This window comes from Hetaerina americana, unplaced genomic scaffold, assembly GCF_022747635.1.
Source record: "Hetaerina americana unplaced genomic scaffold, ioHetAmer1.1.p SCAF_1, whole genome shotgun sequence".
Lineage (NCBI taxonomy): Eukaryota > Metazoa > Arthropoda > Insecta > Odonata > Calopterygidae > Hetaerina > Hetaerina americana.
The window spans coordinates 27,046,296-27,068,989 of NW_027286069.1; the positions used below are offsets into that span (position 1 = coordinate 27,046,296).

Genomic DNA, 22,694 nt, shown 5'->3' on the forward strand with positions numbered 1-22,694 from the left:
CAAAACAGCTGTCAACAAGTAACTGAACAGTCAAAATGGCCGAACTTTTCAACATAAGTGATAGACATAAGTACCAACATAACGCCATAAAAAAATCAAAAATCAAATATATGTAGCCCGCAAAAATTCAAAATTCGTGATACTTTTTAATAGACCTCGTATTTGGTAATGATATTAGGCGAGTAAGTTTAGACGTAGAAAGAGAATATGATATAGATGAGTATAGCTTGGATCCAGGTATATTTCATTGCAAGATAGAAAGGGTATTAAGGGAATTGAAAACAAATAAGACTGTGAGGGTAGAAAAAAACATCCTTGTGGGACTACTGAACGGTTTAGGAAAACATGGTAGGAAGAGTTTTCAAAGACTATTTTGTAGCATTTATAAGGGAGGAATTCAGCCAGAATATTTCACTACACTTGTGTTAGTTCCACTTTAAAAATGTTAAGGCAGCTGGTATGTAAGAATTATAGAACTTTGAATTTGATTTCATATGCAGCAAAAGTGGTATGTAGGATCATCAATGAAAAGATTAAGCAGAGGGCTAATGATTACTTGGGGAATGATAAGAGTGGTTTTAGAATGGGAAAAGTTACTCATGACGCTATAGCAGTAATGAGATCATTAATATAAAGGAACATAGAGTGCAATCAGGGTGTGTTTGTTTGATTCATAGATTATTATAAGGCATTAGATGAAGTAAATGGGTTGGAATTAATGAATTCACTTCAGAAAATAGGATTAGATCGCAGGAATAGGTGAATTATCCACAACCTGTACATTTCTTAGACTGCTTAGGTGTATATGGTAGATGGAGATTTAAATGGGCAGTGCTTGGAAGATGAGTGATACAGGATTGTCAATTATCACCCATGCTTTTCAACTTATATTTTGAGTTGATGATAAAAAGTGCATGAGAGAAACTGGAGATAGGAATGAAGCTGGTGGGAAATTCATAAAATCAATTGGGTTTGTAGGTGATCAAGTATTATTTTGCCCAGAGGTTGCTGAGTGCATTATAAAATCAGTGTGATAGGTATGAGATGAGAATCAATGTTGATGAATCAAAGTTTATGAAGTTTTCAAGAATCAGAAAGATGAGGTAAATGTTAAAAAGAGGAGGGCAAAAACTAGAGCAGGTAGAACAGTTAAATCTCTTGTAAATATCTTGAACTAAGATCATCACTATAGTATGGATATAAGAAGAAGAATTGCAGGAGGCAAAGAAGCTTTCACTGGAAGGGAATTAATTACGAGGACATTAAGAGAAGATTTATGAAAACTTTGGAATGCAGCATGGTTTTATATGGATTGGAAACTTGCCTGTTGAAATAAGATGATATGCATAGATTGGAGGCTTTTGAGATGCAGGTGTGCAGAACAATGTAAAAGATAAAATGGGTGCAATGGAAATCTATTGAAGGAGTATTAGGCATTGGAGGAGAGACATTGTTGGGTAAAATCAAAAGATTGCAAAAAAGATGGATGCAAAGCATTCTGATTGGCAATATAATGATGAAGACTGCAATAGATGTGAGGATATTAGGAAAGTAAAGTAGGAGGAGGGAAAGGATATGGATGTTGAATGGAATGAAGGGAGATATAATTTATGCAAATTTGAAGAACAGTTTATTATTGTGTGGGATATTAGCATTTTTGTCTTCTTTGGCAAGACTAAGGAATTTAGAAGTGCCCATCCAAACCTATTGATGCAGTAGATTACTAACGAATTATAGATATTCAGGATTAACTTATGTATATTTTTTTCCCTTCTTCAATGAAGTTATTGTTATTTTATTCAGTTGGAAAGAATAGCAATGACTTCTTTTTACCAGGATTGAGGAGAACATTTAAACTTTGTCAATTTGGGAACTACATATGTATATATTTCACTCTTAAGCTTTTAGTCATCATTAAAAACCAAAGCATACAATACTATAGTGCTTGTTATGCATTGAAAGTTAAGAGATATGTAGTGGAAATCAGTTATTGATAATGTATTTGTCATGGAATGCCTCCACAAGATATAAGAAGAATATTGTGTCATGGTAACATTTTTTGTAAAAGATGCTATGTTTGCATTGCAAATTTGAGATTATTTAGTCCTCGTTTGAATATTTTTTTGCTCTTGAAAATTGTTAGCCCAAACTTATTAGTAATTATTTTACTTTAATTGTTGAGTTAAACATGAGTAGATTATATTTTGAAAGTGGCCGGAAAAAAAGAATTAATCTACTTATGATTTTTTTATGTCTGTACTTAGTCAACATGTGTTCAATAGATTTGAAGAACTTTCAATCGCATAGTTTCACTGTGTTGCAAAATTGGTACTTCAATGACTAAGAAATATGTATTTCACTTCATTTTCGCTTTAATTCATGTATAGGTGAAGAGAATTGGTTGGACAGATCATCTTCAACTTTTTACTTAAGTGGAAGAAAACAATTATTTCTGTAGATTCAGTGTAATGCCTACACTTCTCTTGTTCAAAATCTTTATAAATTAAAAATTTGATGGTTCATCATTTTGAAAATAAAAAAGTTAGTTAAAATTTATAAAATTTATTTTCAAATTATATACCTTCCAATTTCACAAGTGCCCAAAAGTTATTAAAGACTTGATTTATATTCTTGTTGATGTTATTATTGCTGTTAATTTTTAAGTTAAAAGTATTAATTATGGTTTCATGGCACTTGTCTGGTGTACCTGATATGCAGTCAAAAGTTTGATGATCAGGGCATACAAAAGGAGTTAGTTAAAGTTATATTCATGCAGAGGTTTTTGCTATGTTGTTTCTTTGATCTCAGCATCTCTTCTTGGTTTTCAATGCATGAACCTGCTTCCTTGGTTGATAATTTCAGTCATTTAGGTCAGTGAAATTTTTAACAAAGTCACTGGAGTACCAGCAAACTTGTCCAAGAAAGCTAAAACACACATGAGGAAAGCATGGAAAAAATGTTGAGATCATTTAGTAAAATTACGGAATTACTTGCAGATGCTGACTGGGAAAATTAATTATTTCAAAACATAATACTCTGTCATCTAATGTCATTGGTGAAATTATGAAATTGAAATATTGGTTTAATTAACTCAGTTTCTTATTTTATAGTGAACAACTAAATCACCCTCATATCACTCAATATAAACAATTCATACCCTCATCATTTTCATCATACTTACATTTATCATGAAAATTTTTCCATATTGTTTATTTAGGTGTATCATTCTGGATTCTTACATGGCACTGAAAATACTGCTAGTATTCATACATGCTCCTTTCCTTTGAAATTGGGGAATTTATAACCTGTATGTTCCGTTATATTTAAAATTACAGCCAATATTTCAGATCAAATTACTGCTTAATGTACTAATTTCATCCTAGATCAACAAATATTATTGTGGTTACTATAGAAATTCAATAATTGTGTTGATAATATTCAAAATATATACACACACACACACACATATATAATATATATATAATATATATATATATATAATATATATATATATATATATATATATATATATATATATATATATATATACACATGTATATTCATATACATATATATGCTCGTTTTTTCCCAATTTTTCTTCTTAGATCATAGAATAACTTCTATTTACTCATGCATAGTCAAAATAACTGGAACTAAGTGTTTTCTAGGTGAAAATAGAAGTCTCTTTCATTAGAATTTCAATTTTAGTGAGCATATTCATGTTTCCTTTTCTCCAATTAAACCTGTTCATCATCATGTTCAAAACAAAATGTTCTTCATCAGTATCTGTTGGTGTTTCTGTGAAAATTTTTTTTTGCAAGAAATTCATTGACCAATACTTTTATCATAAGTCAAACCACATAATTTTTTCTCTATTTTCATCTTCATTAAACATGACCCAGGTGACAAAATGAGCTTTGGTCGGCATCATCCAGCAATGCGAAATCCTCGTGAGTTTCATCTCCATACAACATCATATTTCTCTCTGCATATGTATCTGCATGATAACATGTTGATTTTTAAAAAAGTATTTATTTAATATTTTTCAGTTAAGGCATGACTTTGTTATCGCTTCCTTTGTGTAATAGTGATATGAATGTCAGTGTAATTTATTTCGGTCATCGTACGCTGTTGGATTTTATACTTATTTGTCGTGCAAATTTAGTTTTGGAATTTAAGTAGATATTTTAGCATGTTCACATCATGTGTAGGATAAAATCCTGTTTTCCCTGAGAAGATATGCACAAAGGCATGAAGTAATCTAAGTCTATAAAATATTTAGTTTTTTTTTCATTCATGCTTCTAGCCAGCAAAATAATACACATGTACTCTTCATTTTTCATTTAGTAGTCACTGTAGTTTCTATTATCAGCTAAATTAAGAGATAATGAAATGGAATTCTTTGTCAATTGTTTTTGTTTTATTTTGTTCAAAAACATAATCTGTTATCAAAAGAATATTCTAACATACTTTAATGCTAGGTGTGACGAAAATGCCCAGTAACGACAGGAAATGCAAACATCTCAACTTATCACACGCATGAAGTAATTCATGAGAAGACCCATTATTAATGCATAATTTTGTCTAGGGCAATTTTTGTGAAAAAGAATACTTTTAAAATGTTTTGGCACAATCCCTCCTCTTTTGAAAACATCAGGTTGCAAAACTACATTCCATCCCTACAACAAGAAACATTATCCTTGGTTAAGGTATATATTTTCCCATCTGGAATCTAAGAAATGATGAAATTTGAAGCTTGAAAGAGATTATTTGCCTTTGAAATCACTTCATCTTATTTTGAAGAGGAGTATATTTTATCTTTTTTAAATGCATATTGATCATTGAAATGTTTTACTGCTTTTTAGGTTCAGCTATGGCATTTTGTATGAAGTAATTTTATTGTAAAAAAATAATTTTATTGCAATTGTTTATGAGAATAAATTAGTTAATAGACTTATTGTAGTTCTGGAACACTGTTCGATAAACCTCTATACTGCTATTTAGTTTCAGCTATGTCAGTTATACATGAAACAACTTCATAAGTAAAATAGCATTATAGCTCTTCTATATCAGGATATAAAGACTTTAAACAATTATCATAGATCTGGAGCACTTTTCACTAAGTGTCATTAATTAGACAATAAATGATGTCCCACATCAAAAATAACTTATGAATTTGGAATTTTATTGAAGATGAAAATCCAAATCCTGCCATTTTGTAGTTGAAATGGATGAAGAAATATAATTTTGTATTACCTGAGTTTGAAATCGTATATATTGACTCCCTTCCTCATTGATCATGTATTCATCCTTTACATTCATCATATCCCCATCTTTCTCTGTGTATCAAAACTATAATAAAGGACAATGGCATCATTAGAAATAGCAAAATATGTTTATTATGCAATATATTTTTCTTTTAGAAGAAAAGGGGTACAAAATTTTGGCAAATATGCTCTGTGGACGTTCAAAACTTTTTCACTCACAAAGGCTTAAAAATGTATTATCCTGCTAAATAATTATTCATTAATTTATGCTTGTGCATCATGGAATTATATTTGATTTCAGCAGATTGAATTTAAAAAATACATATTTTTAAATATTAAAATAGTTTGTTGAGGGACAATGATTTCCTATTTACAAATCAATGTTGCATAAGTGATACCTTGAAAAGTTGTGTAATGGTAAGGAATATAAATCAATATGAAAAGAAAAAGAAACATGCCATTTATAAAGACAAAGAAAAATGCTTCAAACTCTGCTGTTTCCGGATCAACATATGGCGCAGTCTGAAAATATGTGTGCATCAACAATTAATTGAAATATAGTAAAAAATTACTAAACTAATGAAGCAATTAACATATTTGTTTACAAATTATGTATGAACATCAAGCGTGGGACAGGCGTTTGCAAAAATGCATTAGTTTTACAAATGCTATATTTTCATATATGTTCAATAATAACATATAAATATAAAAACCAACAATTTTGTTTTAAGCATCATCTCTAAATAAATAAAGAAACATATAGTAACCATTATTCATGACTTCCACCTGTTTTATATGGAAGCAGTCATTTATTGAAAAATTTTGATATTATAAGCTGTATAGAAACTCTCATGATACACTGGGTGCAGCAACATAACTTCCTTTTTTGAAAGCATTTTGAATTTGACAAAAAGGAAGGTAAGTTACCACACTCAGCAGTACAATGGTATGAAAAATGTGCAGTTTTTTCATGAAAGGAATATTTTAAGTGGTTGGTGTTCTCATAGCTCTATTAAATGCATTAAATTTCATTCTTTCTGACAGTTCCAGGCATTATAGGAATATGTTTGCCAACGTCATTTATGAACAGTTTATACTACGGTGTATTGAAATCCTTTTATTTTGGCTTTGAACTGCAGGTTGCATTGATTAAATATTTTAATTTTATTCGTTAATTTTTTTTCTTTTGCTTATTGTGGTGATGGTTTGGTTTTTTTATTGGAAGTCAGCAGTGGTCATGGTTTCCAACCTCTGCTGTGGCAGGCACTTTAATGCCAAAGCTGTGTGCTTAGTGTCTAATAAGCTATTTGATGTTATGGAATATTTAACAGACTTACTGCAACTAAACAAGATATACTGTTGTCCACCCTATGAGAAAAAATAAGGAGTTATTTAGTTTTTAATGTGGAATGACCCTGCTGTATGTATTCCTGTTGCATGTTAGTGTTATTTGTTCATAATGTGTTGCATTAATTCTTGGTTAAAATTTCTTTTAATATTTGGAACTGATGAAAATGTGTTAATTTATTTGTAATTTTTGGTCATGAAAATACAGTGCTTTTTTATAAATCCTAAGGATTTTGTTGCTAACAATTTTTCTTTAAGGCGTAACATTTAAAATTGCACCAAAGAGGAGTGATAAGAATATACAAAATTAATATTTTTATCTCATGTCAGGTGTGAACCTTACTTTTATGACAACATACTTAACAGAGCTGGGCAAATTCCATTGAAAATTCTATTTTATGCTCTAAATGAACTTGTATCAATAAAAAATATCCCCTTGTTGTATATTATTGCAGTCAAGTACATATTTTAATTTTTTTTTAATTTGGTACAATAATGGAATCAAATGCCTTCAACTAATCTTAAGTATGGACTGCATTGATATGCCATGAGAATGATGAATAAAATTAACTAAATAAGAGAAAAATGGTGTCTTTCCAAAATTTTATCTTTAGTCCCATATGTTTAAAGATCAGTAAAGAAAGATTGTATTCAAGGAAACCACCATGCTTCTGATAAATGCTACTAAAGAAATGTTATCTTTAACTGAAGCTGGCACAAAAAAATTTGAAAAGTCCTGCCTGTATTCAAATTTTTAAATTAGAGTTTATTAGCCATGAGACAACTATTTTTTTTAGTGATTGGTATTTTCTTGGAAATTATAAATGATTCTCAAGAATATAATCCCTCAAATGGACCACAAATTGACAGGAATATGTTATATACTCATATGAGAAACCTCAGACTCAGACAATGCGCTAATAATTGACCTACCAGCACAGTAATCAACTCGTGTGCTGGTTTAACATTTTCAGTGTGGGCATATTTTTTTTTTAACTCTTCGGGTTTAGACAATATTTGTTTTTGTGGAAATAGTTTGTCTAGCATTATGAATTTGTTTACCTATATATTTTAAAATAATTAAGTAAAAAAGGACTTGCTCTGTATGAATGCTCATTCAGCATTGGTGATGGTGGTAAAGGCAGTGATGCCATTTCTGAGAGTATGAGTGAACCTTTAAGGAATGCTTTGTCTCTAGGAATAAGATGCACGTATGCAGCACCTGTCCCTGGGAGACATGCATGTATGTAAGTCTTTGTACTCAGTGTGCTTATAGAGGAGGGTAGAGATCACCTCATATGAAGCCCTTTGGCGTGTGAAAGTCACATACTCAGGAATCGGGACCGGGGGGGGGGGGGGGCAGCTACTTCCCCTGTGGTTTCCCAAAAAGGTTTGTTGCTCAAAAAATGGAACGGCTTGAGTAAAGCCTTAGATGTTCCCAGCAATCATATTTGACCCACTGGTCCATAGCCAAACTTTCTACTCACTACGCTAAAATTATCTGCCTCTTAAGTAACTGTCAAAGATCACTAATACTTTTATTTTTGTCTCAAGAAACTTAGTGGAGCCATTCCTCTTCAATTCTAATCAGTCTTTTTTTGTTGAGCATTTTATTCTCATAATATTTTCTCATATGGGAGAGCCATCCCAGTTTGACTGTTAATGAACACAAGTTATTGATATCCATTATTGAAATAGAAAGAAAGACTCGTACTTTTCCACAGATTTTATTATACGGCACGACGCGTTTCACCGACTTGCGGCATCATCAGGTACTTGCGGCATCATCGGGTACCTGATGATGCCGCAAGTCAAGGTGAAACGCGTCGTGCCGTATAATAAAATCTGTGGAAAAGTACGAGTCTTTCTATTTCAATAATGGATATCAATTACTTCCACGAAGTGAAGCCTGAAACAATAGAATATACAAGTTATTGAGTTGTAGCATTTGGAAAAACAAATGTACTTTAAATGATAATATCTCTAATCATTAATCTTTTACTTAATGGGAAATTATATTCATGAGAAACATTTGATGATGACTCTAGGTTCTTTTTCAAGGTTTTCTAGTAACAAGACTATTCTATACATTTAGAAAGTAACTTCAGTATCAGTCTATACTGGTATTCTCTTTAAGATATTAAATTATCAATGTATGTTAAGTGGAAAATATTTCAAGTTCAGTGATTAAAATTTTAACAAGTTTTTATTTTGACCTTAGAGTAGAGCATTCCTGAATAATGTGTAAATGATTCAAGCATTTTATTCTTGGGTAGCTAACTTTCAAACAAATTGATTAGTTTCAGGCATGATGTGGTGGCATTTGAACAAAATAAAATTGTTACCGCCTTTTCTTTAGTAGCGTACTTTTACCCTTAAAATAGAATTCATTATTTATGCTAATTGAATGCAGTGATCATTACATCTGATAAATTAAATTTCTTGTGGGAGAAGGGCAGTTAACACATAGCTAAGAATACCTTTCAAGTTGAATGATGACTACCTTTAAAGTTGGCCATTGCCATCAGCACCATCAAGACTTAGAGATGTCAAGACAGTACTGCTTACAGAAGATTCATAACATTAACTTTGTTCTTTGGCAAAACTACTGCATATGTATTCCTTTCTATGAGTTACATGAATACATGGAGTAGTGAATTACTCGGTTCCATTGTACTTTTCACCAAAAAATATTAAGTAATTACAAACATCATATCCTGAAACTTGCCTAAGCAGTTAGACGTGACAATATATTTTGTGTTGTCTTCAGTTAGCCATGAAAAATAATTGGTACCAATCGGCTCTTTGGTAGTATTTCTATTAATTTTGAATGACTGTATTTTTTACTTTCAATATTGCCCAGCTCTGCTTTATGATTGAAACAAAATATTTTCCTCAATTTACATTTTCAGCACCAACTCAAAATGAAATTAATTTTTAAAGAAACTGTGGGAGATGCAGCAACACTAACTGTTAATGGAGTCATCTACTAATGCACTTTATGATGCCATTATGGAAATTAATTTGATCAAAATTTTGATTTTACTTAGGAACATTTTTATTTTTCTTTGTTTATTAATTATAATGTATGCCTTTTTGTTTTAGAGTGTTCCTTTGGAGAAATTATTTGTATGATTCATTTGAAATTAGTAACATGAAATTCTCTAGTTGGTTGGGAAATGCTTCCCTTGCTTAAAAATGTCCTGTCTTTGATAGCATTAATGCATTAATTTGTAGATGATTCGGAAGTTTTCTCTTTAATGTAACAATAATTAATAGTTATCCATTTGAGTTGAATTATGTGTTGTACCGATTTGTGAAATGCATTGTCTATTTTAATAATTTTTAAACACAGGCACTGAATGAAATTTTGTTTTTTTCTCAGCCTGGGAAATATCAAATTATGTTTATCCTCTATTCTATGTAAATAATTTATTTCTGCTGAATCTATTCAGGTGATGCCAATACTATTTTTTTATATTTTTTTGTTCTGGTTAACATGTATTTAAAGTAAGCACTAATCTTTGTTTGGTGTTTTTAAGTTTATTGTAGTATTTTTTCCCATCATATTCCCGAGAAACATTCATTTGCACATTACTTTCACATTTGACACTTTTGTATCATGTATTCACTAAAATTAGAATTGGATTTCTCAGTCAATATGCTTAACATATTCAATATTGTTCCCCGAATGGCAGAGGTCCCTAAATATTTTGCCTTTGGTAATAGTTTATTTTTTCATATTTTTTTAAAATACAAGTTAAGATATAATTATTTTTTTGGTGTTCTGTCATTGGACCTCCTCCTAATCCGTGGCCAAGGTATGAGGGTAAGTCAATAAACAACTTGCAAAACTGCATAGAGTCAGAGGCAATATTAATCAAAGTAACCTCCTGAAATTTATTTCCTTTTAGTGCATATTCGCCGTGCACACACATTAAGACACTTACCCCATCTCTTAACAAGTCCTTGATAGCCGCCAACAAAGACGTCTTTTATTTCTTGTCACAGCCAATGAGTGACCTCTACAGTCTACAGTCACCCAAATGATTTTTGAGGGGCCTGGACAAATGAAAAGCACTGGGATCTAAGTCGGGACTGTACTGTGGATCTTCGTAGCACTCCAAATGAAATTTTTGTAACATCTGTTCTTCTCGTGTACACTCATGCAATACACCCGCGATCTTGCATTGGCTGCTACTAACTGACTGACCACGAGATGTCACACAGTCAATCAGCACAGGCAAAGACATATATGTTGCTATCTGCTGGCAAAATATGTGTAATTTAAACATGGTATGAAGTAATTTGACGTTTCCGACTTATTATTTAATCTACCCCTGTATATCATGAAACTGACTGTTAAGCTTAAGGTTTAGCCGTATTTTGTATTTTTTGTTCAAATTGTCTTTTTATGGTGAATATAAGTTTTATACTCCCCTAGGATGTTGCTGGATGTAAATGAATGGATGCTGTGTTGGCTGTTGGATAAACTCACAAGTGTGTTACCAAACTTGTGGTAGATGGGAATTATTTCTCCCACGTTTGTGCTATCATGCCTTTTCATTTATTACTTAAGGATCCTGCATTCAAACATGTTTTTTTGGTTTTGCAATTATAATTATCAACATTTGTTTCTGAGCCAAATGAGCTTCTTTTAGTTTCAGAAGTGACAGGTTGATACCTGCTTCCAGTTCCTTGCATTTACAGTGCCTTGAATACATTTTCATGATATATTTTTGCTGAGTGAATTTATGTGCTCAGTGGGATGTGGATTAATGATGATTAACTTTTCATTATAATTTTCATTGAATGAATTATCCAGTAATGGTAACATCTGAATCAAATTGTATCAAATAAATAATGAATATTTTAGTGATGGTTACTAACTGACACCCTATTTTCCCATAAACTTGATTCTAACGCTTTTAAAGTTATAATTGCCTCATCGCTTGATATTTTATTTGAATTGATAACTGTCCAAGTGATAGGCAACGAAGAATTCATTAAAACTGTAAGTCAAGGGATTTTTAACAAATCATACTTGATGATTAATTAATTAAGTATGGATGGTTATGATATTGATGAAAATTATGTTTGAAAAGTTGACACTTTGCTGCCCATTCCTCTAATTTTTTAATAATTACCAATCTGTGTTTGTACATCTTAGGAGGAACTTAACTGAAAATGCTTCATTGCTTTGAGAGATGGTTGAGGCTGATACTTAGTGGAAATCCATTGGTAACGCATGGAGGAAGATCAAAGACTGTGTTTTCACAGGAAATTTCCTGTGGAAATGCAAATTCTTTGATTCTTTCTTTGTGCGTGGCTTCATTGTTTTGTCAGGGGGTTTCTATGTACTGTGATACCTTATTCCATGCTTCCCCATTAAATATTTTTTAAGTTTGACGTATTAAAACTATCATAGAGAAATTTGCTGCTAACCAGGTCAACTGATCAACACCCATTTGGCTTGTTTCACCAATGTTTTTATTATATTTAGAATGAAAAAAAGTTAAAAAAATCCTGCTCTCAGCTTCAAATACCCACAAAGTCAACTACTCTGCAATAATACCAAATTTTATGTTATCTGAATACAAGATATAATGATGAGTTTTCTAAGTTTTATAACTTCAGGTAAACCTTGTAGTAAGAATATAATTTTTCTTGTTCAAATCCATTTTCATATTTAATTCATAGGAATGAAGTTAAGAATACGTGGTTATTTTAATATTGGTAATCTACAGGTAAATGTAGCCATATGGTACCGCAACAATTCCCTTGTCTCTCCCAACAAAACACAGCTTGGCATCCAACATTACGACAGGCTCCTCTTCAATGCCAAATACTTCCTTTACTTTGCTTCCTTTACTTCCTTTTACTTTGTCTCTTCCAACATCACCATCTTATTCCTACCCCTTCCTTGTTTGCCTAACATTCTCCCGTCTATCACAGTCTTCAACATCCCACAGCTGATCAATACACCCCTCATCCATTTTCCCAGCCTCCTTTGGATTTCTCCCAAAAATCTTATTTTCTCCTCTACAATGCCTTGCACTTTCTCTTTGTTTCCCTTTCTGTCCATTTCAAATTCTCCATCCCTCTGCACAACCACATTTCAAAAGCCTTCAATCTAAACCTATCTTCTTGCTTCAATTACCATGTTTCCACACCGTGCAAAAACACTCCATGTCTAAGTTAAGCCTTAACTTAACATCCTTACTCAACATCCCTGCCATCAATTTCCTTCTTCTTACGAAAGCTTCCTTACCTAACACAATTCTTTGTCTTATCTCCCTACTAGTTTGACCATTATTGACCACTACGGCCTGGTAATACAATGGAAACAGTGAATCATCTTTCTGTATTTCCCATTGTAATTAATCAATTTTTTACAAATTGACAATGTGGTGCATAATTTGGGGTATTGATCATCCAAATAGAGGACTCATGTAATGTTTGGCCCAAGACAGCATTCTGATACACTGATAGGTACCATTGCAAAGAATTTTCCGAAGCATCACACATGACCACAAGTATGTTTGTGATTGGTCTAGAATGTGAGCACATATATTTTGCAAACCTGATCATGGAATCAATTTCTTTTTCTATCATCATTCCATTCCTGGAATCCATTTCTTTATTCATTCATTTTTTTCTCAATATAGTACTGGCCATTTTCAGTTATTGGGCGTTGTATGCCGTCACTGCAAGGCAGCTCAAAGGCAGTTGAGGGAAGAAAAGGGAGTTGGTGGGGTGGGGGAGGGAGATCAGGAACCACTGAAGCTCCACCAATGCGCCGTGAAGAGCTTCTAAAGGGCCTTCAAGATAATTTCCACTCCTACAGTCATGCTTTTCAGGTATTCATTTTGTTTAGCTAGCAATTGAATTCATTAGAAAAAACATTTTGCACTATTTAAAACCTCCCTTAGATGTTTTCTTAATTTTATTGGTTTTTTATTTGGCATTGAGTTTACCTTCTGTTCAAGGAGTTGAGCAAATTGTTTCATTTGTGAAACTTAGTTTTACAAAGTGAAGTCACCCCATCCAATGGACTTTTGTCTAATTTATTCTAGTTTGAATCTTTCTCTGGTTCATAGTGCCCTAATAATTTATAAATTATTTCAGCTTTCTAATTTCTTATATCTGGTAATAATATGCTTATTTTTATTTACACATATGAGTGTCGATGTCACAACTGGACCCAGGTCTTCATGTAGTGTGGTCGTGTGCCTATTATACACTTCAGTAATTACTGCCCAGAAATTGGAAATATATGCTAATATTTTCCTTCACTTTATCCAGTTATTTTTCAAATTGAAAGACATTGATCTAATTGAAGTTTAGGTTTGGTAACATTAGCTGAGCTGATTAGGGAGGAGAAGAGTGAGAGATTGATGCCATCTCTCTTCTCCAAATATCAAACATTCCTTTATTCCGCCTGCTTCTACACCAAATGTAAATATTTAGTGTACTTTATGCCTTCATTGACAGCTTTAATGTGTGTGTTGGTGTTTGATAAATCTCCTTCCCCTCTCCCTCATCCGGTGAAACTGGTAGCAGTAATTTTATTATACAGTGTACAGATACTTTTGTTTTGCACTTAATATCCAGGAAATCAACTATTTAAATTTTTTGGCACAAGATTATAAAAAACTCCCGGAAGGTTTCATTTGTTTGGCAGAGCATAGATAAAGAAGCCTTTTTGAGATAGCCTATGTTTTGCACTTTCAAAAGAGTAGATGAAAATGATGTATCATCTGACTTTGTTATAACCTACTGATCGAGTAATAATTGATCTGTAGTGAAATTAACTGAAGAAGTTGGCTCTCCAAGCACTGGAACATGCTCTTGCCATTTTTAACCAATGTCTTGTGTTGGCTGGTGAAATGCTCTGTGCTAAATGTGACTCCAAGTGAAAGGGTAAACATAAAAATCTTCTCCCATCCAACTGGCCATGAGGCTTTCGACAACATATCCCCTAGTGGATCCACCCCAGTTAATTATTAATGCCCTAACTATATGCATGTTACACATATATGAAAATACTTTGTGTTTTTTTTATTTGTATAATAATTTCTAATGTTTAATATATTGTGTCATTAATTGGTTTTGTCTTCAGAATATATCACCCAAGAGTACATGAATGTCCTGATTTTGTGCACATTTAATTTATTAGAATGCAAATTATACATGCTTCAAGGTCTTTCATTACCTTAATTGTCTGTACTTTTTGGAAAAGAAACAGCCATGAGAATGTGAAATAAATAGCAATAATAGGGTGTGTAGATTGATTTCCAGGTTATGATTTCTTTTTTGAACTTACATTTTTATGTACTAGATTGCCTTTCTAATGCCATAAATAATTAATATTTAAGGTGTAATTAGGTGTGTTTTAGATAATCATAAGTAGCCATATAAATATCATAAATGTGCTGTTTGGTATTATAATTATTATTATTTTACGCAGTCACATGTTTTCAGTTGCAGCTCACTAGTACTCTCATGAACTATGCTTAAATTATATATATTTAATGCTCTGATTATCCAATTTCAGGCTGCTGAATTAAGGTGCTCTTTGTTTTTCATTTTTATGAGTGTCACAGTTTGATATAAGTTAAATGGGTGGATTGTAGCAATTTTTGTACTTCATTTATTGCACTATACTCATGTTGAAGTTTTGATATTTTACTCTCCCCAGAGGGTTGGCCAGTTAGTTTATAGTTTAAACTCATGAATTCATATTATTTTAATGTCATCACAATCCAAGGAAGAGATGTTTGTTCCTGAATGTTTTCATGTCATAGTACACCTTCTGTCTATTTTATAGTGTTATTTTTCTGTTGAAACATAGGAACCCTTACAGGGATACCAGAAACAGTCATTATTGACATTTATTAATGGATTAAAACTAAATTTATGATTGCTATAATTATCATAGTTATAGGTTATTTTTAATTGAGTCCAATCCAATCCAATTTGGGGATCGCAATTTTGTGGTAGCCAAAGCACTGGCACCCTGAGGGCCTGAGTTCAAATCCCTATAAGTGACAAGATTTTTCATTGCTATCCAAATCCATGCTTGGGGTGCTTCTTGGAGTGCACTTCAAGAGTAGTGCTGTCCATCGACTGGTACATTGAATTGTGGACCCCTTGGTCTGGCTTATCATTAAGAGTATGCTAATGCCAATGCCAGGTTTCTTACCACCCTACTTCATTTCCTGAATAACCTATCCATACCGAATTACCCACCTATACCTAATGGCACAAATGCTCCTAGCTGTTGGTCCCCTTCCCTAATAAATAACACTAATGAAGCTGTTACATAAATAGTTGATAATAGCTATCACATAGTTGGAAGTTGATTATAAATAGTATAAATGTTTATCTGTACCACTCAGGTTATTGTCTACTACCTTGAGCACCATTGATACAAAATTTTAATTCTGATTGTGCAGCATTTTGGGTCTCGGCTAGACGGCTTCATCTTTTAGGTGGTTGGATGAAAGGTAAAAATCACTCTTGATGTCTTCAAGTTATCACTGGAAAGGTAATGGGTAACTTATGCCAATGGAATTTCATGACTCAAATTTCCAAGGCTTTCTCAAGTCTTTTCTAACCCAACATTTAACATTTCTCTCACTTTTCCTGTTCCTTTACTGCATGCTGCATATAGGATGACCTCACAATGTACCCCCTCCTAACCTCGCTCACTGAATCTTTTTTGCTGCCACTGCTGCAATTACTACTGCAATTGCTGTCTGTCCCACAGTAGCCGGACGGTGTCTGCCATACTATTTGACAGCCATTGAGGATCAGGGACAGTCAAAGCTTAAATATGAAATGAAAGGAATATCAGGGACCTTGAATGTCACTGTGGAAGAGCTACATAATGCCACAAGGTTTCTAGCTGCCTTGTCCAGTGCTCAGGAGGTAACTCACATGACTGTTGATTGAAAAGTCATTTTAATTGTTCCATTTTATTAGCATGATGCTGTTGAAAGCATAGCTTCCTAATTTTCTGAATTTCATGTAATTACAGATGTAATGCTTTTTGTTTGAATTACCTGTGTGCTTGAGTTGCTTCATATTCTTCGCTTACTTCTTGAAATTAGATGCAAATCTGAATCTATCTAATTTAGCTTACTAGATGTTGGCATGAGTTATGTTTGTTGTCATTGTGTTTCAAATTGATAGTGCAAGAAGTAACTAACTGGATAACTAGAGCCATCCCAAGGGTAACAAGATTGGGGTCGTCTCCCTGGACCCCTACACTAATCATTAATACAGAGAATGCTGCTAATTTGGTATTGTTTTGAATATTACAACCATAATCACTTAAGAGATAATCGCTGAAATTTGATGTGCATGACATCAGGGTCAAAGACGAGTAAGGAGGGATACAGTCTATATTGTCTCCAGGGTTGGAATTTACTCACAGTGAAACAAAATATAGCCAGTGGAATTCTTCTTTAAGTTCCTAATATTTCTCTTCTGGTTTTTAATATTTATCTTTAATGATCAAAGAAAATTTTTTCCAAGGAAATATAAATCAGATGTAAAATCTTCATTCTTTTGCTTGAAAATATTTACAGGAGAGCACTGATTGTCCAATTTCTAGTTATCCATCAGACAGATTATCCATTGGTCTCAGAAAGAGGCATTCCCTCCCTTCCCATCCACTCCTTATCCCTATTCTCATACCTCAATAGTATTGGCTAATTATATTTAATCTGCCAGAAAAGTATTTCATACTGATCTCAGATGATTTACTGGCATTACTTACTAGCGAATAATTGATTTAGGATGAGTTGTCTAAATCATTGCCTCATGATTACAACTCTAATGGATGATTTTTGATGCAGTTTTAAAGAACATTTGAGCATTTTTACTAATGTTTCCTTTTGGATGATTTATAAAAAGGAGACTTGGTGCCTTGTTTAGCCATAATAAATAAATATTTGGATCACATTGGTTGTCTGTTTATAATACATACGAGCAAGTTTTAGTGAGTGAAGCCACCAAGAGAAGCTATGCGTATCAAATTTTTGGGAACAGGGAATGTTAGTTAGGTTAACTTGAATTTGTTATCCTTATGGGAAGTGATGGGGGATCATGGATTAAGAGAAAAAACGCTGGGGCCTCTGAAAGGTCATCTCACTGGGATTATTGTCCATCAAAAATCCAGATGCCCTATATTTAATATCATATTCTCCCACTGATTATTTTCTTTAATTAAGGAGGTAACTATTTTTAGAGAGTATTTGTGAGACTAATGCACACCAATTTTGCAACCATACCTATGAGATAAAAGTTCAAATCAGTGGAACTGTTTTTCCTCATTGGTTTATCAGTCAATTTTGTATTCATTGTACAATATTTCAAGATAAATAATTTTAAATGCCAATTCATGACTTATGAAAAGGTTGGGAAAATGATTTGACATTAATTTTGCTACTTACTTGTTTACTTGTGTATAAAATCTTCACTATTAAATATTCTGAATGATGATGAGACATGGTAACTACCAGTAGTAGATTAGCATTGATTTTAACTGCCTATGTGATTTTATTGAGAATAGTTTAAATAGAGTGAATGATTGAATCAAAGAAATAAGGAAGAAAAGCCAAAGAAATTTTCTAAAAGGTTTTGCAAATATCTCGCTTTCACCCTTAATTACAATGAATAATTGGTGCTCTTCTGTACTTTACAATTGTAGTAAAAAAAGATTTTTTTTACCACTAGCACAACCTTAATGAGGTATCCTTTGGTTCATGTCAAGTTAGTAGTTTTATTCACCATGCTTCATGAAGTGAATGTTCTGTGTTGCATTGATTTTAGCTCTCCTTTCATTTCTATTTCACTGTTCATCAGAGCCTAGTTATCATCTCCAGTTGATGATATTTTTAAAACATTGTAATATTTCCCTGGAAGATAAAACAAGTATTTCTTTTCATCTTCTGTCAATGTGACTAATCTGCCACCCTAATGTAGTCTACCACTCCTATCTACAACCCTTCTTACATGTATAGTGCCTTTCGCCAATCGCATAAAACGACAACCCATTATTCTCTCATCACCCCCTTCTGCCATCCATTAGCATTTTCAATGGTACTACTGCAATATGTGGCCTGTGTTGTCTGTCCCTGACCTATAGAGTCAGAAACAACAGTTCAAATTCTATTTTCCTGGATTGACAACCCACCTTGTGTTAAGACAATTCCAAGACCCTTCATCTCTTGATTCCCTTAAATGTTTTCTCTCTTAACTGAGCTTGATAATTCTACCCACATGTCTTTTCATTTATGAAAGCTTGCTTGTGTTTTATAGGTCTTGAGAAGACCATGCTCTCCTTCTCTCATCACCCCAGTGTAATCAGTACCACCCCTTTTTGTAAAGTCTCAACATAGTCAGTGGAGCTCTCTGCTGGTGATAGGTTTGACATCCTGATTCATCCGCCATGTAATATGACGCTACTTCTGGAAGAAAGTTTGTGGAAAATTCTTGTCAATCCAAAATTTTATCTCAATTACCTCAAAAGTTAGACATTACTTGTACTTGGTGGTGGTTCATTTCTTCTTCGGTTATGTTCAACTCTCCCAAGTTTAATTCTTTGATTATCATAATCCTATTTATATCCTTACCATCAATGAACCAATTATCAATACTACTCCAGAAATACCTTTTTCAAAATCTCTATATTTTTAGAGGCAAGGTAGCTAGGATAGTGATATTAAATGTACTATAAATCACGTGGATTCTCATTAAATTTAATAAACTAAAACCATACTGAAATTATTTGCTGATCTCCTTTCCACCATCATCAGTTGCACCAAAAAGTTCTAGCTACTCAACTTGTAGATGTTATAATAGCAGCATCCTTGGGCTGCAGTAGAATTCATGTAAGCTTATGAGTCATTGCCATGTGGAAGTGACACAGAGTATCAACATTTGTCCAGTTTCAAAGAAACTGGGAAATTAAACTGGGTCAAAATCGTTTCCCTTGACTGGAATTTGAATGTCAACTCCCCTATATTCCTAGCCCAGTGCTTTAGCCAGTTTAAGCTATCAAGATGGCCTTTTAAACTGTGAATTTCTAGATCATTTCACTGTTTTAGTATTTGGCTATAAATCAACGGATCTGGGTTCAAATATTGATGTAGAGAATGAATCTTACATTATGAAATTCCCATATTTATCAGTCCAGTTTGTTGATCAGACAAACATTGGTCCCCTTTCCTGGTATTTACTTCAAGAACTTGCATGATGATCCCATGATTCAACTCTAGTCCCAACTCAACTCTACTACTATAGCAAAATTCTAACTTTTATCCATTAACAAATGAATTATTTCTGAAGCAGTCTCTCCTAGTGGATATTACAAAACACTAGTGATAGGTTACTGAAATCTTTTAAAGAACCCCTTCAGTGATTCCATTTTTCTCACTGCACTTCTTTCCCAAGTTGATCAACTTTCTCCTGTGATACTGTGATGATCAGAACGGTTGCATTCCTCTATTTATGGGGTGCTAAGATTTCCTCTGATTAAGTGTCCTGGTAACAGGTTGCCCCCTCTTCCTTGCTGAAACTGCCATGAGCACTTTTTGGACGTTGGTCTCATCCACTATCATATTACCATGAGCTCTAATACACATTACTAACTTCTCAATACCATGATAAAGTTCTGGTACCTGGGAGATATTAAGGGAAGTAGAGACAATCAGGAAATTGCCTCATGCCAAATAAAAAAATGACAATGCAGTTGACTTTAAGTATCCAAACTTGAATGTTCTCACTAAACATCTCTGGAGCAGAGCATATGATATCTGTAAACTATTTGTACTATAAAGTGGGTGCTGCTTTGATGAAAAATATATTCATTCTCTGCTTGTGAGACTCAAAAACTGCCATTCATATTAAAATCATTAAGGTCAAAAGTTTTCCCATTGAATTGTCACAATGACTCGATCCTCTTTTATGATGCTCATCATGGCCAGTGCTAGAGTGTTTGTACTTAAGTAAGGCTAAAGAAACATTGTGCCTTGCCAGAGATGTGAATAGGTGTGGGTTACTTAAGTATTTGGTGAAGAAAGTCTTTCTATTGTCTGGTTGAAAGTATCCCCTACTAAAATGCTTTTGTCATAAGCATAGTATGCCTAAAAGTTAGGCGAGTTAGGCTCTTGCAAAGTGTCTCATGTATTGTGCTTGTATCACAACTCTGCTCCTTTTGCCTTTCTCTGCTTTTGCATTTTTTGACTGAGAGGGGTGAGTAAGTGACACTAGGGAAGTATGAGTACTTGTATACATCTAGAAGCCCAATAATTTTCTGGAGAAAGATCTGGTTCACTCTTGGAAGATACTTGTGGTGAATTCTTCTTTGGATCTCCACTGGGTTAAATTTTGCATAGTTGCCAATTTTTAGAGGGATAACTCATGCATCATCTTGAGCCTAGAAGACAATGGATGATTCATCCTCAAAACTTAGGCAGCAGGGCAGGATTTTACGTGCTGGAGATCTTGAGAGGAGTCCACTGCAATGCTTTTTTCTTTTACTGCACTATACGCTTCTCAAATACCAAAAACATTCAAGATGTTGTTTGCTCTGAAAGGTGCATATTATATAATCATATCGGAGGCACATACTCTTTGTGTCAGTGGATGTAAACCCACCTACCACCAATTTATAGTAGCTTTTGGCTGTTTAAGTTGCAACTTTTGACCATTAATGCTTAAGTATTTCATTACTAAGTAAAATAATGCTCCTCTTTCCAGCCCACCCATTTTCCTCCCAGAATTCCCTTGCTATCATTCTTCCTTCATTGGTTCAATCGTCATTGCTGCTGCTCGTATTGGATACCTACAGGGTACCTGTATGTCCCACTGAGACCCAAGTTACATTTGTGTGATAAAAACATTATTGGAAAATTGAAATATATGTTTAGAATTATTAATGTAATGCATACACTTTAAGACAATATTTTGTTAGACTTAACTATTTGAAGGAAATGTGCTTTCAGTAAAGACTGTGTATGACTAATGTATTACGATTTAGTAGTTCCTCCTAACGTACCATGTTTCTCCTCTTTGCTTGCTAATTCAAAAAGTTTGTACTTTTAGCATGATTTTTGTGGTTAATTTTACTTAGCATTCCCCTATGTATAAATTCTAATCATTTTCCATTGAACATTTATATGCTGCAATGCATAGTTTTTCTTTGGTTATCTGTTAATTCAAAGAAATTTCTGTGACTACCAGGTAATACACTTTGTATTTTAGATAACACTTCTGGTGCTAATTTATTTCTAACCTGTTTTTTTTTTGTTCGTTTGCTTTTTTAGATATATGTATCAGATCATATTTTCATTGTTAATTCTTTTATACTCTGTTCATTAAAGAGATGGCTGTAGCAAAATCAGATGATTTATGTCACTTGTATGCTAGTTACTGCCCTTTTGTTACCAGGAGGATGGTTAACTCATCTCATTATGTCACATAAAGCATGTGAAATAAAGAATGGGAAAACTTATCACTAATGATGGCAATCAGATATCATCAGATTGTTATTGCTGTGGAAGAATTTTATCCAAAGGAACATTTTTGCTAGCTCAAATTTGAAATTTTCTGTAGCTACATGAATAAGTGATGAAAAAATCAAGTGAATCTTGCTAATATGCAGCAGTATATGCTACCAAACTTTATATTTATTATCTCTATATTCTAAGCTTATTAATAAATAAAATTTGAATTGGTAAAAAGGCCTATCTTGTTCTTAAGTTCTGATATGATAAAGGTGATAGCTAAAGCCAAATGATTCTCATGATACCTTTGGTACACCAGATATTGACTAGCTATAGCCACTTTGATAATGATGTAAGTCCTAACCTTCTTTTTATCATTTACATTAAATACCTACTTATAATTCATATAATTTTGCTGCATTTTAGAGATATGAGGGTGGACTGAAAAGTAATGCACAGGTGTTTGCAGAGCGCAAACAAAAGCAAAAAGTACATTTAAGTACAATTCCTAAGTTTCAAAATCATATATTTATTTTTCAACGTAGCCACCTTTAAGGCTAAC

General features: G+C 33.1%; 1 protein-coding gene across 3 annotated transcripts in view; it reads left to right on the forward strand.

Annotated features, from left to right (window-relative positions):
• Positions 1 to 22,694, forward strand: part of Ctl2 (Choline transporter-like 2) — a 101,017-nt gene that overhangs the window by 53,438 nt on the left and 24,885 nt on the right. For 2 of the 3 annotated variants that reach the window (XM_071587066.1, XM_071587084.1), the window contains exon 5: positions 13,299 to 13,474. In XM_071587066.1, the coding sequence (XP_071443167.1) occupies positions 13,299 to 13,474 (176 nt within the window). Of the gene's footprint in view, positions 1 to 13,298; positions 13,475 to 16,386; positions 16,548 to 22,694 lie in introns of all 3 variants that reach the window. The other variant, XM_071587076.1, reaches the window with a different exon arrangement.